General features: G+C 53.5%; 1 protein-coding gene across 2 annotated transcripts in view; it reads right to left on the reverse strand.

The window, feature by feature from the left end:
• Window positions 1–2,678: 2,678 nt before the first annotated feature.
• CTNNBIP1 (catenin beta interacting protein 1) overlaps window positions 2,679–13,197 on the reverse strand; it is a 62,976-nt gene continuing 52,457 nt past the window's right edge. For both annotated transcript variants that reach the window (XM_075550730.1, XM_075550727.1), the window contains one exon: window positions 2,679–3,056. In XM_075550730.1, the coding sequence (XP_075406845.1) occupies window positions 2,998–3,056 (59 nt within the window). In that variant the 3' untranslated portion in view covers window positions 2,679–2,997. The remainder of the gene's footprint in view (window positions 3,057–13,197) is intronic.

The following is a 13,197-nucleotide window of genomic DNA, read 5'->3' on the forward strand; positions in this document are numbered from 1 at the left end:
GAGGGCATTCAAGCAAAGACTCACACTGAAATCAAGCTCACCACCATGGAGTCATTTCAAACCCACAGCAACCCTATAGGACAGGGTAGAATTGCCCCTGTGGGTTTCTGAGACGGTAATTCTTCATGGGAGTAGAAAGCCTCATCTTTCTCCCATGGAGCCGCTGGTGGTTTCAAACTACTGACCTTGCAGTTGGCAGCCTAACACATAACCACTGTACCACCAGGGCTCCTCCCAAGCACAGGCGTTATTCAGAGATGCAGCCTCCCCTATCTCTTCCAACCCCAGGCATCAGTGATTCTGACAGTGCCGCAGCCCCATGTCCCGCCGGCCCCACTGCATCCAGTGCCCCGTGACACTGAGTTGAAGAGAGAGCCAAGGAGTCCAGGTAAGAAGTAAACAAATGGAGGCTCGACATGGGATCACCAAGGGTGGATGGCGCACATTCTAGAAAGTGCTAGCAAAGCAAAACTTCCTAAAGCCGCGGTGACTTCAGCGTCCAAACACAGTTAACCACCACAGAATCTTGCACTTCCGAGCAGGTGGGAGAGAATGCTTTTGTTCCAAGCATTCTAAGGGCCCTGTTGTCATGTTAGGATGGTGGGGTACCTGTGATGGTCCCCACAACCTGCAGTAGGGTGCTCCATGTGTCTGTCCATGCACACGGGCAGTAACTAACCCCAGGCCTCATGACATATTCAGAATTTGTAGGTCCAAGTGGGCCCAGTCCATGAAGCACCCATGAGCTGGGCTGGCTACACATTTGAGGCCTTTCAAACACCTCACTCCCGTCCAGCACTCAGACACCCCAGGAACCTGGGTGTTCTCATCACCCCTGCGGCAGCTCCTCGGGGAGGCAGGGCCCACCAGCGGCAGGTAACACCACACTGGTTAGTGAGTTAAGCTCTCTGGGAGAAATCTACACACCCAGCTATTAAAAATCTTTATTGTTATTTTTTTCCCTCCAACAGGTATGTTTTCAGTGGAAACAGAAACGACAGCAACACTTCCACATTCTTTCTGAGAGAAAGACAGTTGGCGGCCACAGTTACCAGAGGAGCCCTGGAGGTCGGCAATGGCGGCAATGGAGGGCATACCCTGACCTGGATTCGGGTCCCTTGTGAGCTACAGGTGTGGGGGGGAGTAGGGGGAGGAAGGGGAGCAGCCAAGTGCTGACACCTGATTCCACACATCATGCCCTGGGGGGCAAGGGGAACTGAAAAAACTAACCTCTCCCCAGGGGCTAAGCAGAGTGGCGGGCCACTGAATTGAGTAAGTGTGTGTGCCAGATGCCTTGCTGCGGCTGGGTGGCAGTGCTGTCTCTACTGTCCTCGTCCTTGGTGATTGCTGGCCTCTGTTGGCCAACCAGTGACAGAGACCAGTTGTAGCTGGGGTGTGGGCGCCTGAGCCATGACACTTAAGTACCTTTTCTGGGGCAAGGCTCTGGAGGTGCCCAAGTATACATGAACCACCCACTGAGAGCAGGCCCAGGGCTCAATGGTGTGGGGTGCCCGCTGAAAGGGAGGGAAGGTGCAGTCTGAGTCTTCTCTGGGCTCTGGGTACCCAGGGTGAGAAAAGGGCCTCCGCCATCTCACATGGCTGGGACAGACTGCATCTCCCCCATGCTCCCACAGGCCCCACTTCCATGAACGAAGCAGGCGATAGGGACCCTCGAGGGGATGTGGGCAAGTGAGAGGGCCCGGGGTCCCTACACCAACTCCACCTATCAGGCTGGAACTTCATCTGCTCAAGACCATGCCTCTGAGGTGTGTTCCTGGGGGCTGAGTGTCCATCATATACACGTGACCACAGGATCAGGCAGTGCAGCGCCAGCCTGGCCTCAGAAGGGGACCTCCCCTGTGGATGGAGATGCAGGGCCCAGAGGCAGGCCCAGGGTTGGGTTTGGAGGCAGAGGCCCCTGCTACATTGCAGGTGGGTGGGTGGGGGTGTTGGGGTGTGGAGTGCCTCACAGCTGGGAGACCACCTCATCCTTCTCCAGGTGGAGCCTCAGGAAGCGAGGCACTTGAGGCAGTTCATCCTCTCGCCTGCAGGGCTGGCTGCTGGCCAGCAGTGCACGCACATAAATCCTGCCACCAGCCACTCAGTGCTGGGGCTGGCGGCTCAGGGCGGCGAAGGTATCTTGCAGGCGCAGCGCTCCAGCCAGTGGACCCTTCTTGGGGCCCTTAGAGGCGGGGGTGTCTCCTTGCCGGTGGAGGCAGGCACTGTCATTTAAAGTAAATGCATTTTCCACCTGTCCCCCAGGACCCAGAGACGGGCCAGCAGCGAAGTGGGGGTGACTCCATGGCAACGGGAGCCGCGGGTGAGCCAATGGGAAACCAAACATAGGAATCGAAAGCCAATCAAATTCAAACCCAAACCGTACAAGCCGCAGCAGGCTGTGTGTAATAAATATTTGCAAAGCGCACTTGGTTTCTTTCTTTCTTTTCTTTTTTTTCAAGTCAGATATAACAACCAATGTCCCAAACCCTGTTTTCTGCCTTCCAGATAGAGAAGCAGTGGACTTTAGCAGAACACCTGCAGCCAATCAAAGCAAAGGCCGCCCCCCCCCACCAGCCAATCAAAAACCATTACCAGTTTAAGCAGCCAATCAAATCCGACCTCTTCACATTTTTTCCACCCCCCACCCCCCAAAAAAGGGCCTAAATCAAGCACCAGGGCTCGGGGAGCTTCCTAAGAAGCCTGCTCCCGAAGAGCAACTTTATGGGGGGGAAAGTCAGAAATAAAAATAAAACGTTTCTGTTGGTCGAAATTTAAAAATAAAAAAGGTTTCTTCCTGTAACCAATCACAGAGTCCATCCCGTTAAGCCCATCATAATCGCACCTCGGGGCCACCCTTGAGGCAGCCCAGCTGAGTGGCCCGAAGGTGGGGGTGGGGGAGCAGGGAGGGCGGTGGGGGCACTGTCACTCGGCCAGCTTCGGGTCCACACGGACCTTTGGGTCCATGCCAGCTTCCAGGATGTTCCGAGAGGGTTGTGGCTACTGCCTCCGATCCTCCGTCTCCGACCTGGAAAATGCCATCACCACGTCTTCGGCACCTGCAGACCAGAGGGAAGAGCTCATGAAGGGGCTGCTGGTGACTGGGCACCCTCTGAAGGGTGGAGCCTTAGGGCTGCAGCACAACCTAGCTAGGGGCAGATGGCCTGCAACGCAGCCAGGGCCAAGGCTTGGAGGTGGGGTGGACCAAGAACCCTGCCCGTGACCCAGGAGCAGCCCCGCTCACACCCCCAGGCAGGGTCACCAATGCATGTAAGCTCCTGCTTTCTCCTCAGGACTCTGGGCCTGACCCCTTTGCTGACCCTGACTCCTTGTGATTTTTAACTCTCAACAGCAACCCCTAGGCCCAAACCCTGAGACACCTGCTCACAGGAGGCTGGCCAGGCCTGTTTCCAGCCTGGTTCCTGTGGAGACACTTCATGGCCCCAGTTCCCGCATTATATTTGTCGTCGTGAATTTGAGATCCGGGTCCAGGCACTCATGAAATCACTTCCTTTGTCTTGTTTTCCAGAAACAGGCTCTGACAAGCAGCCAGGAAAGGCAGGGAGGAAGGAGAACTCACAGTCTGCCCACCCCCAGGCCCCCTTCAACGGAAGGGGCTGACGGGTGGCCGGGTCCACCCTCCCCCTTAGCCCCCTCCATGAAGGGAGGCTCTTCACTGCGGCACCCCACCACGAGCAGGGCGGCCTTTCAGGCATGCTCCTCGGCTGTGCGGCTGTTGGAGTTCTCCAGAGGGGCCGAAGCAGGAAACGCCTGGGGAGGGTGGCGCACAGTGGGCCCACAGGCATGGGAAAAGGAGCTACGTGGAAGAGGGCAGGGTCCTGGCTCATTAGCCACATGCTGGCAGACTTGTCTCCGCTGCTCCCACCCCCACAGGCACACGAGTGGCTTTGTTTGGGCCTCCTTCCTGCACTGCCACGTGCAAGTGCAGAGGAGACACTAGCCCTGGGATGCTGGGGAAGGTGGGGCCCTGGCCGAGGCCCCAATATCCCATACCTGGGGTTTCTGTGAGAGCATCCGGGTGCTGCCTAGAAAACTCCTTTGTCATACCACTCAGCCTCCGTTCATGTCCGGGCCTCGTGGATGCCTGGCAACCCCATATGTGCGGGTAGAGCTGAGCTCCACAGGGTTTTCCTGGCTGGGACCTTTCAGAAGCAGATCACAGGCCTTTCTTCCAAGGTACCTCTGGTGCATCTGAACTGCCAAGTTCTGGTCAGCTTACCCGTTTCTGCCACTCAGGAGCTCCTTGAAAGGGAGGTCAGTTTGCAGAAAGGAGCGAGAAGCGCCTCCTGGCTTCCTGGAGGTGGCTCTCCTGCTTGGGAAGCCCAACAAGCCTTCCCCTGTCTTCTCGGGAACACTCTGTTCTCCACTCACTCCTGGACCACGCACTCTCACTGCAGGCAGAGTTTTCCTAGCAACCACAGAATCCAAGATGACATCATACTCGGCATGGCAGCTGAGCTGGTTACCTAACAGATGCTGACGCCTCCCGAGAGCTGCTTCCCTGCCCACTAACTGGGAGGGGGCTGAGGTGGGGGCCCTGACTGGGGAGGTGTCAGCAGAAGACGCCTTGTGGGAAGTGAGCAGAGTCAGCCCACTTTCATTTTCCACGGCCTGTCTCATGGGCTTCCTCGCAGGGACCGTGGGTCTCTGAGGCGAAGTGCAGGCACAGAAATAGCTTGGCTGCCAGGAGGGGTAGGGTGGGGAGGGGGGAGCGGAACGTCTGCCGAGAGAGCAGCCATTGCTTGCCTGCCTCTCCTCTGAGGCCACAGCCCCACTCAGGGGCTATGACATGCGTGCCTGTCTGTACTGGAGGAAGAAGTCACCTTCTCAAGGTCACACCAGGACTCCAGTGACTCCCACGTGACACCTGAGCCACAGTTTCTCCAAGAGTCCCACCTTCCCATGATGCCAGCTGGCTGCCTCTACCCCGGTTGGGGCGCGGAGGGTCTACATGCCTCGTTTCAGAGCTTCTCATTCTGCTGCCACGGAGGGCAAACAAGGGCGGGTATGCAGAGCCCTGGTCCTGGGGCCGTTCTGAAAGCCTGTTGGCTTCCTTGCCACAGAGCTGCCATTGGGGCCAAGGAGGAGCAGGCTCTTCCAAGACCTTTTCCCAGTGCCCCTGTCATCAGCCTGGTGTGGTGTGTGTCATGCCGCAGGCCCCTGCACAGGGACCTGGCAGGTTTCTCAACAAGAATGCTAACTCCCTCCCCCTCTTCTCTGTGATGTTTGGGCCCACTGCCGAAAAGGGAGAGGCCCTCATAGTGGTTCAGTGGTAGAATTCTCGTCTCCTATGTGGGAGGCCCAGGTTTAGTACATGGCTGACACACCTTACGTGCAGCCACCATCTGTCTGTACTGAAGGTTTGTGTGTTGCTCCGATAGTGAATTGGTGTCAGTGGGGCTTCCAGACTACGACAAATGAGGAAGAAAGGCTTAGCAACCTCCTTCTGAAACTCCGTCAGTGAAAGCCCTGTAGATCCACAGTCTGAGTCAAAAACTGACGATCAAGGGACTAGGCTGCAGTTCGTTCCACTGTGGCCCTGAGTCAAGGCCAACTGAGGGGCAACTCCCTCACTCAGTTACAGGGTTATAGCCTTCCTTTAGAGCCGGAGGGAATTCGGAGTGGACTGCCCGCTTCTCCTCCTTTAAGGCCAGTATATGACAGCCCTCTTGGACACTCACGCTGTCCTGGGAGCCCTGGGCTCAGAGCAGGACTTGCCACTGAGAGTCCAGTAGGCCTAGCCCACTGCCTCCAAGGCCGGGAGCGAGGGTTCCTGTCCCATTTTACAGATGAGGTCATGTCTGCCCTACTGGCCCCTCTGCTGATGCTGCAGCATCCATTCAACCTTCCCTCCCTTCCAGGTGCAAGTGAGCCAAGGAGGGGAGAAGACAGCCAACCAGTGCTTCCACTCTACCTTCTGACCCGCTGGGAGATATGGATAGCCCAAACCAGCCAAGGCATCACTGAAGGAGAAAACTATTATATTCCAACAGTTCTTATGAACAGAGATACAAAACTCCTTAATGAAATACCAGCAAACCAAATCCACTGACATATACAAATGACTCTATGCCATGACTAATTGAGATTTGTCAGGAAAACACAAAGTTGGTAAAGCATCTGAAAATCACTGAATGGAATACACCATAACAATAATAAACAAACAAACATGATCATCTAATAGACATGGATAAAAGGATTTGACAAAATTCAGTATCTTTTCATGATGAAAACCATCAGCAAGCAGGAACAGAAGGCAGTTTCCCAAGCCTAATAGAGAGCATTACTGATACACATGAGTCACCTGTGCTGGCTGCAAGCCAAGAGGACTTGAAGCACTTACCGATGAAGACCAAAGACCGCAGCCTTCGTTACGGATGACAGCTCAATATAAATATGATACAGATCTCCCCGATTAGACCAATAAACAACATCATGCTACAGGAGAAAAGATCGACATTATCAGAAATGTCATTTCACTTGGGTCTACGATCAACACCATGGAAGCAGCAATTGAGAATTCAGATGATAAAGAGCTCGTTACGGTATAAGAAAGAAAACAGACCTAAGCCTCGGTATTTTCAGTAGCTTCATATGCATGACTAGCCAGACAATGGATAGAGGGCTGAGGAAGCACTGACGCGTTTGAGTGACGGTGTTGGTGAAGGACACTGACTGTACTGTGGAATGCCAGGAGGAGGAACACATGTGCCCTGGAAGGAGGACAGCCAGAATACTCCTTAGAAGTGAGAATGGCGAGCCTTCACCTCACAATTTGGACCTCGTGGCAGGAGGTACAGTCCCTGGAAAGGACCCCATTGCTGGGAAAAGCAGACAGGGAAAAGAGGCAGCCCCAGACTGGATGGGCTGACCCCGGAGCTGCAGCAGGATAGCTGTGGGCGGCACAGGGCTTCCTTGTACTGCACACAGGGTCACTGCGAGTTGGAGCCCACTTGATGGCCTATGACAAGAAGGATGGAGAGACTACTGGTCAAGGATTTAGAGCTTTCCTCCTAAGATCAGGAATACAGGACGTCTGTTCGATTCAACAGGGTACTGGAGTTTCTGGGCAGGGAAACTAGGCAAAATGAAAAGTTAATTAAACACATACATACACGTGTAAATGGCATTGATTGGAAATAACCTTGTGGGTAGACAATCCTATGAAAACCACTAGACCTGGCAGAACGATCAAGTGTTGAACTTGCAGTGTACAAGTTCACTCTACAACAGTTGCATTTCCATACACGAGCAGTGCACAACTTGAAAATGGCATGACTACACTTCCGTTTCTTTTAAAAAAATCATTTTATTGGGGGCTCATACAACTCATCACAATCCATACATACATCAACTGTATAAAGCACATTTGTACATTTGCTACCCTCATCATTCTGAAAACATTTGCTTTCCATGTAAACCCCTGGCATCAGCTCCTCATTTTTCCCCTCCCTCCCCGCTCCCCCTCCCTCATGAACCCTGGATAATTTATAAGTTATTATTTTATCATATCTTACACTGTCCAACGTCTACGTAAGAAAAGGATACTGAGCATCTTTGCATGTGATTATTGGCCATTTGTATATGTAGTCGCTGGAGAAATGTCTCTTAAGCCTTGGTCATCTTCCTCCTCCACTTTGTTTAAATAACCCACCAAACCCAAAGCCACTGCCACCAAGTCAACTCGACTCAGGGCGACCCAGACAGGGTTTCTGAGACAATCAGTCTTGATGGGAGTGGACGGCCTCGTCACCTCTCGCAGAGCGGCTGGTGGGTTTGGGCCAATGTTGCGGTTAGCAACTTTTTGTTTTAATAACATATATTTTTCAATTGTAAATTTAAACAGTTTAGTAAAAAGTTACATTTCATTTTAGAAAAATGAATTGCTATTTAATCATGAAGATTCAATTTCCTTTCCCTGGTACAAGAAGAATTCCTTCTTCCCTCTGTCATAAATGATTAAGCCTTTAAAAAAGTAATTTATTTTCTTATTGTTAGAACATGCTCAGCAGGACATATACCAATCCAACAATTTCTACATGTACCTGGGGAGCCGATTAATGCTGAAGGCACAAGGTACTCATCTTTGCTATGTACCAAGACAGACCAGGACCCTTCATCCTAAGGCACAGATGGGCTTCCTGGCTGACCACAGACGGGAGACAGCCAGACCTCACTCTATGTGTGCTGTATGTACCGTATAAAAACCCAAACCCACTCATTGCCATGGAACCCGTTCTGGCATCTAGCAACCCTGAAGGGCAGATTAGAAACTGCCCCCAAACCCAATTAGGTTTCCAAGGCCTTTGCTCTCTCCAGAACAGACTACCACATCTTGCTCCCACAGAGCAGTTCTCAAACTCACTGACAGAGAGTCAATGTTGACTCTATAGGGCGAGGTAGAACTGCCCCTGTCAGTTTCAGAGACTATAACTCTCACTAGGAGTAGAGAGTCTTGTCTTCCTCCCGAGGGTCGAATGGTCGTTTCAAACTGCTGACCTTGCGGATCCCAGACCAACAAGTAATCGCTATTCCTGCAGGGCTCCACAGAGCAGTTAGTTTGAATTATCAACTTTTCTGTTAAAACCAAGTGCTTATTAACCACTGTTCCACTCGGCCTCCTGAAGCTGGTGTCCTCACATCCACAGGGGCAGTGAGAGCCAGACGGTCTGAAAGAAGGTGTCATTCTAACGTATGAGCTCTGACCCGGCTCTGGGGGGGCTGGTGTGGAGAGAGTGCTGAGCGAGCGAGCGAGCGAGCAGCTGGCAAGGAGGATGGAGAAGTGGGAAGGTGAGAACAGGATCCAGTTCCACACTTGGAGAATTGAGTTCAGGCTGATCCTTACCACACAGCTAGCAATAAAGGCGGGACTGATCCTGCTTATTGCCGCTTTCCTCGCCAAACTCCTGGTGAACATGCTCTGAAGGCGTGGAGGTTTGGCAGGCTGCCCCCCAGCCTCTGCATCAAAGTCCTCTTCTTCAGCAAGGAGTTTCCAGGTCTACAGCCCGCGAGGGTCAGAGACGGTTCTTGCTTAGCACCCCTGCCTTTGCCCCCAGTAGCAGCCTGTGTGGAGTCAGGTCTGGTCCCTCCGCAGGTCTTCCAGCTGGTTCTTCTCACAGTTCTCCAGCACCCCCCCCCCAACTATTGTTATTCAGCCACCTCTTCTTCTTCCCAATCATTCATTGCTAGAGGGCGCCAGGGCTCAAGCCTGGGAACTCTTCCATCCACAGTGGAGAGCCCACCCTCCTCAGCTTTCCTGCCTGGACTCCCCCTGCATTCTGCACTAGCATAAGGTTACGGATTGAACTGTGTCCTCCAAGAGGCTGTGTTGAAGTCTAACCCCCTATGCCTTGGACTGTGACCCTGTTTGTAAATGGGGGTGCTTCCTTTGCAATGGCAGTGAGGCCACATCAGAGTAAGATTTGTCTTAAATGTCATCTCTCTGAGTGCTGTCTTATAAAGGGGGGAAAGATACCAAGACACGCCCCCCCCAACACACACACACACACACACACACACACACACACACACAGAGGGAAGACCCCCATGACAGCTGGTTAGATGCACCAACACACCCAGGGGCCACAAGGGATCACTTAGAGCGGAGGCCCTGAATTCGGGGTGCTGGCCTCCTGGACGGAGAAGACAAATGTCCCCTAAGAGCACCTCCTCCAAGTCCAGAGGGTTAGGAAAGGAGAAACGGGACAGGAGGCACAGGAGGAAGTGGGATAAGTAACGATGTGTTGAGAGGCTCGCAGTGGTTGAGTTGAAACAAAACAGTACTGTAAACCTTGACCCAAGTCACACAAAGTTTAAAACAAATCAACAAAACCTCATCCAATGGTGCTTTGTTACGGCAGGCCCGTCCAGCAGGCACCGCTGACTCAACATGCCCTGGATGAATGAATGCTGGTTCCCCTCCTCTCGCTCCAGGCCTGCTCAGCAGCTCACAGGACTGTGACATCTTTCTGGCTGCTTGGGCCCCAACCCCCCACTCTCACACATATAAGCTCTCTCTATACAGCGCACCTGTAAAACCTCCAACTCAACTGTCTAAATCTATCAAGACTCCACCACTAAGGCCTCTACTCCCTCCTGGCCAACCCTCATCCCAGGCTCCTCTGTGCTCCCACAGTGGCCCCCAGCAGCCCCTTCTCCACAGAGCAGACAGATCCTCCTCGGCAGCAGGTTCATATCACAAGGTGTCTTGGTATACTGAGGGTGAAATCCACACTCCATGCCACTACCCAAAAGTCCCCAAACGATCTGGCCTCTGGCCGCCTGGCTTTACTTACTTTTATGCATCCTGGTCTTTTCATGCTGCCCCTCCTGGCTGTCCTTCACACTAGAGCTTGGTACCCGCTCAGCCTACCTCAAGCCCCTGCCCAGAATTTGTCCTTCCACCCTAGACACACAGGCGTTGGCATCTACAGTGCTCGTTAGGTAGTAGATTCTGATGCAGTACATTGGGGGTGGAAAGGCAAATGCTCCACAGGGGGTTGAATCAGAGTGACCTGGTTCACAATCCTCTGTGTCTGAGGTTCCTCTGCCTTGAGGATGCTTTGCCCCTGTTCATCTGGCAGTCCTCCCACTTCCCAGCTGCCTCTGCACGGGCATCTGTCTCCCGACCACAGGGTCAGAAATAGTGTCCTGTGCGTGGAGGGAGAGACGGGAGGTCCCAGTCTCTTTCAGAGCCCTCACCTCTGCCTAGAGCGGTGGTTCTCAACCTTCCTAAAGCCGTGATCCTTTCATACAGTTCCTCATGCTGTGGTGACCCTCCTCAACCACAAAATTATTTTCATTTTGTTATCTCATCATTGTCATTTTGCTACTGTTATGAGTTGGGCAACCCCTGTGAAAGGGTCATGACCCACAGGTTGAGAACCGCTTGCCTACTGTGTCTCATATGGACCTGCAACACTCGCTATGTGCTACAGATAGAATTGTGTGTCGGAAGCCCATCCCCCTAGTAGCCGTCCTATCTCAAGGCTGGTTCTCTGTCACATGAGCCAGACTACATTAAGAGAGCATGGGTCCTCACCCCATGACTGCTGGTCATAAAGAGAGCAGAGTGGACACAGAAGGAAACACACGGGGGAGGACGGATGCCCTATGAAGCTCAAGTGACAAAGAACCCAGGGATGCTGAGGCCACAGATACGGAAAGAGATGAGCCTGCCTCGCCACAGAGTGGACAGAGCGCCTTCCCTGAGTACAGACTCCTGCCTCCTGAGCCGTGGGGAAATGAAGGTCTAAGTCTTTAAAGCCACTGACTTGAGTGGTGTTGTGTTATTGGAGCACCAGCTGACGGCGACGCTGCTCCTTCCCCCAGAGAGTGAGGTCTGTGCGGTCAGGGGAAGTCTGTCTTGCTCATCGACATAGTTACAGGACCTAGAGACGTTGCTGAAGTGCAGCAGGGCTCCATCCCCACTGCGGAATATGTGAGTCAATTACCAAAGCCAAGCTCACCTGAGACTATAAATCTTTACAGGAACAGACAACCTTATCTTTCTACCGAGCAGCGACTGATGGTTTTGAACTGCCCACCTTCAGGTTTGCAGCCCAGTGTGTAACCCACTGTGCCACCAGGGTTCCTAAGTGAGTGGACAGATGCTTCTTTGTAGCTGAGGAAGCTTGCGGCACAGACAGATGAAGCAGCTCAATGAGGCAGGGGCAGGGGCGCTGCAGGACTCCGACCTCCCTGCCCTGACCCTGGACTTCCCCTCGGGAGAAGGAAACCCCCAGAGCTGCCCAGGTCCCTGGACCACTGAGGTCTGGCAGGCCACCCAAGCAAAGACCGCACCAACCCATCCACCCCTGTCAGGACGAAACAAAATTTAGGATCAAAAAGCAAAAATGACAGATGATTCAAGCAGCAAAACGGCAACTAGCATACAGAGAAGTTGCCGGTCGACTCTAAGTCAAGGCTGCCCCGTGCGTGTTAGGGTGGATCTGTGCTCCACGCTGTTTCCAATGGCTTTCAGGATGCTGACCACCAGGCCTTTCTTCCAAGATACCACTGGGTTGACTTGAACCTATCACCTTTTAGTTAACAGCCAAGCACATTTGCACCAGCTAAGGACAATAGCCCATTACTCAGCCATAAAACGGAATGATGTTGTGACACAGACTACAACATGGACGGGCTTTGAAAGCATGCGGTGTGAAAGCAACCACACGCGAAAGGACAGAAGTTGAAGGCTTCTGCTTCCGTTACTTAGAATAGGCAGAGTCAGAGAGGGAACATGGGGAGAGGTCCCCAGGGGCTGGGGGGCGGGGCTGCTCATCAGGCGGCGGTGGAGAGTTGTGGGAGTAGATGATGGGGGTGCCTGTGTGGTCCTGTGAACACAGTGCCGCTGGAGCAGACGCTGAAATAGTGCTCTGATAGCAAACTTTTCCATTGCATGTCTTTGTCACAGTTAAAAAAGGACAGGACAACCCCCAGGCAGCTGTGGGCTACTGTGAAGAAAACTCATGAGGAAACGCAGAGCAGCAGTCTGGGGAGCCCCCACCCCAGCCCCCACCGGGGCGGAAGGCCAGGCCAAGGTGGCTGGGGCCACAGCTCTCCAGGGCACGGCATGCTGCCCGCTCAGCCCACGCCCAATGCCAGCTCTGCCCCTGTAACCGAGCCCAGCCCAGTGACTGCAGAGAGAAAAATGAGAGCTATGCAGAGTGGCCCAGGCCAGAGGCCGACGGAGGGTCACTGGACCATTTGCAGGCTCTGGGTGCGCTGAGGCTGGTCTGGTCAGACAGCCAATGGCGGTGGCTCCACCCTCTGCCCATGTTCTCCGCCTCCTAGAAGGACTAGTGTTGCTTAAGAGCCCCACGCCCCTATATGCTGGGCGAAGCCCCCAGAAGCCGCTGAGGACCACTCCTGCTTCCAGAAGCCTGCAGGGAAAGCCCTCCCGAGGTCTCCACCAAGGCACTGGGCGCCTAAATCAATTCCCAGAACTGCTCGGCTCTGTGGGCGTGCTGATGATTGATGAAGGTGATTCATCCTGCTCCAGGGACTGGTCTCTCCCTGAGAGGATGGCTCACTGGAGGGCTCCCCTTCAATGGAGCAGGCCCCCAGGTCTTTTTCCCCAAGGGGCTGAGGACCAGGGGTGGGGGGTTTGAACCCTCAACCTTTCGGTTAGCAGGCTGATGACAGCTGATGAAAAATATCAGAGAAGAGGAGGGG

Source organism: Tenrec ecaudatus, chromosome 1 (assembly GCF_050624435.1).
Source record: "Tenrec ecaudatus isolate mTenEca1 chromosome 1, mTenEca1.hap1, whole genome shotgun sequence".
NCBI classification, from domain to species: Eukaryota; Metazoa; Chordata; class Mammalia; order Afrosoricida; family Tenrecidae; genus Tenrec; species Tenrec ecaudatus.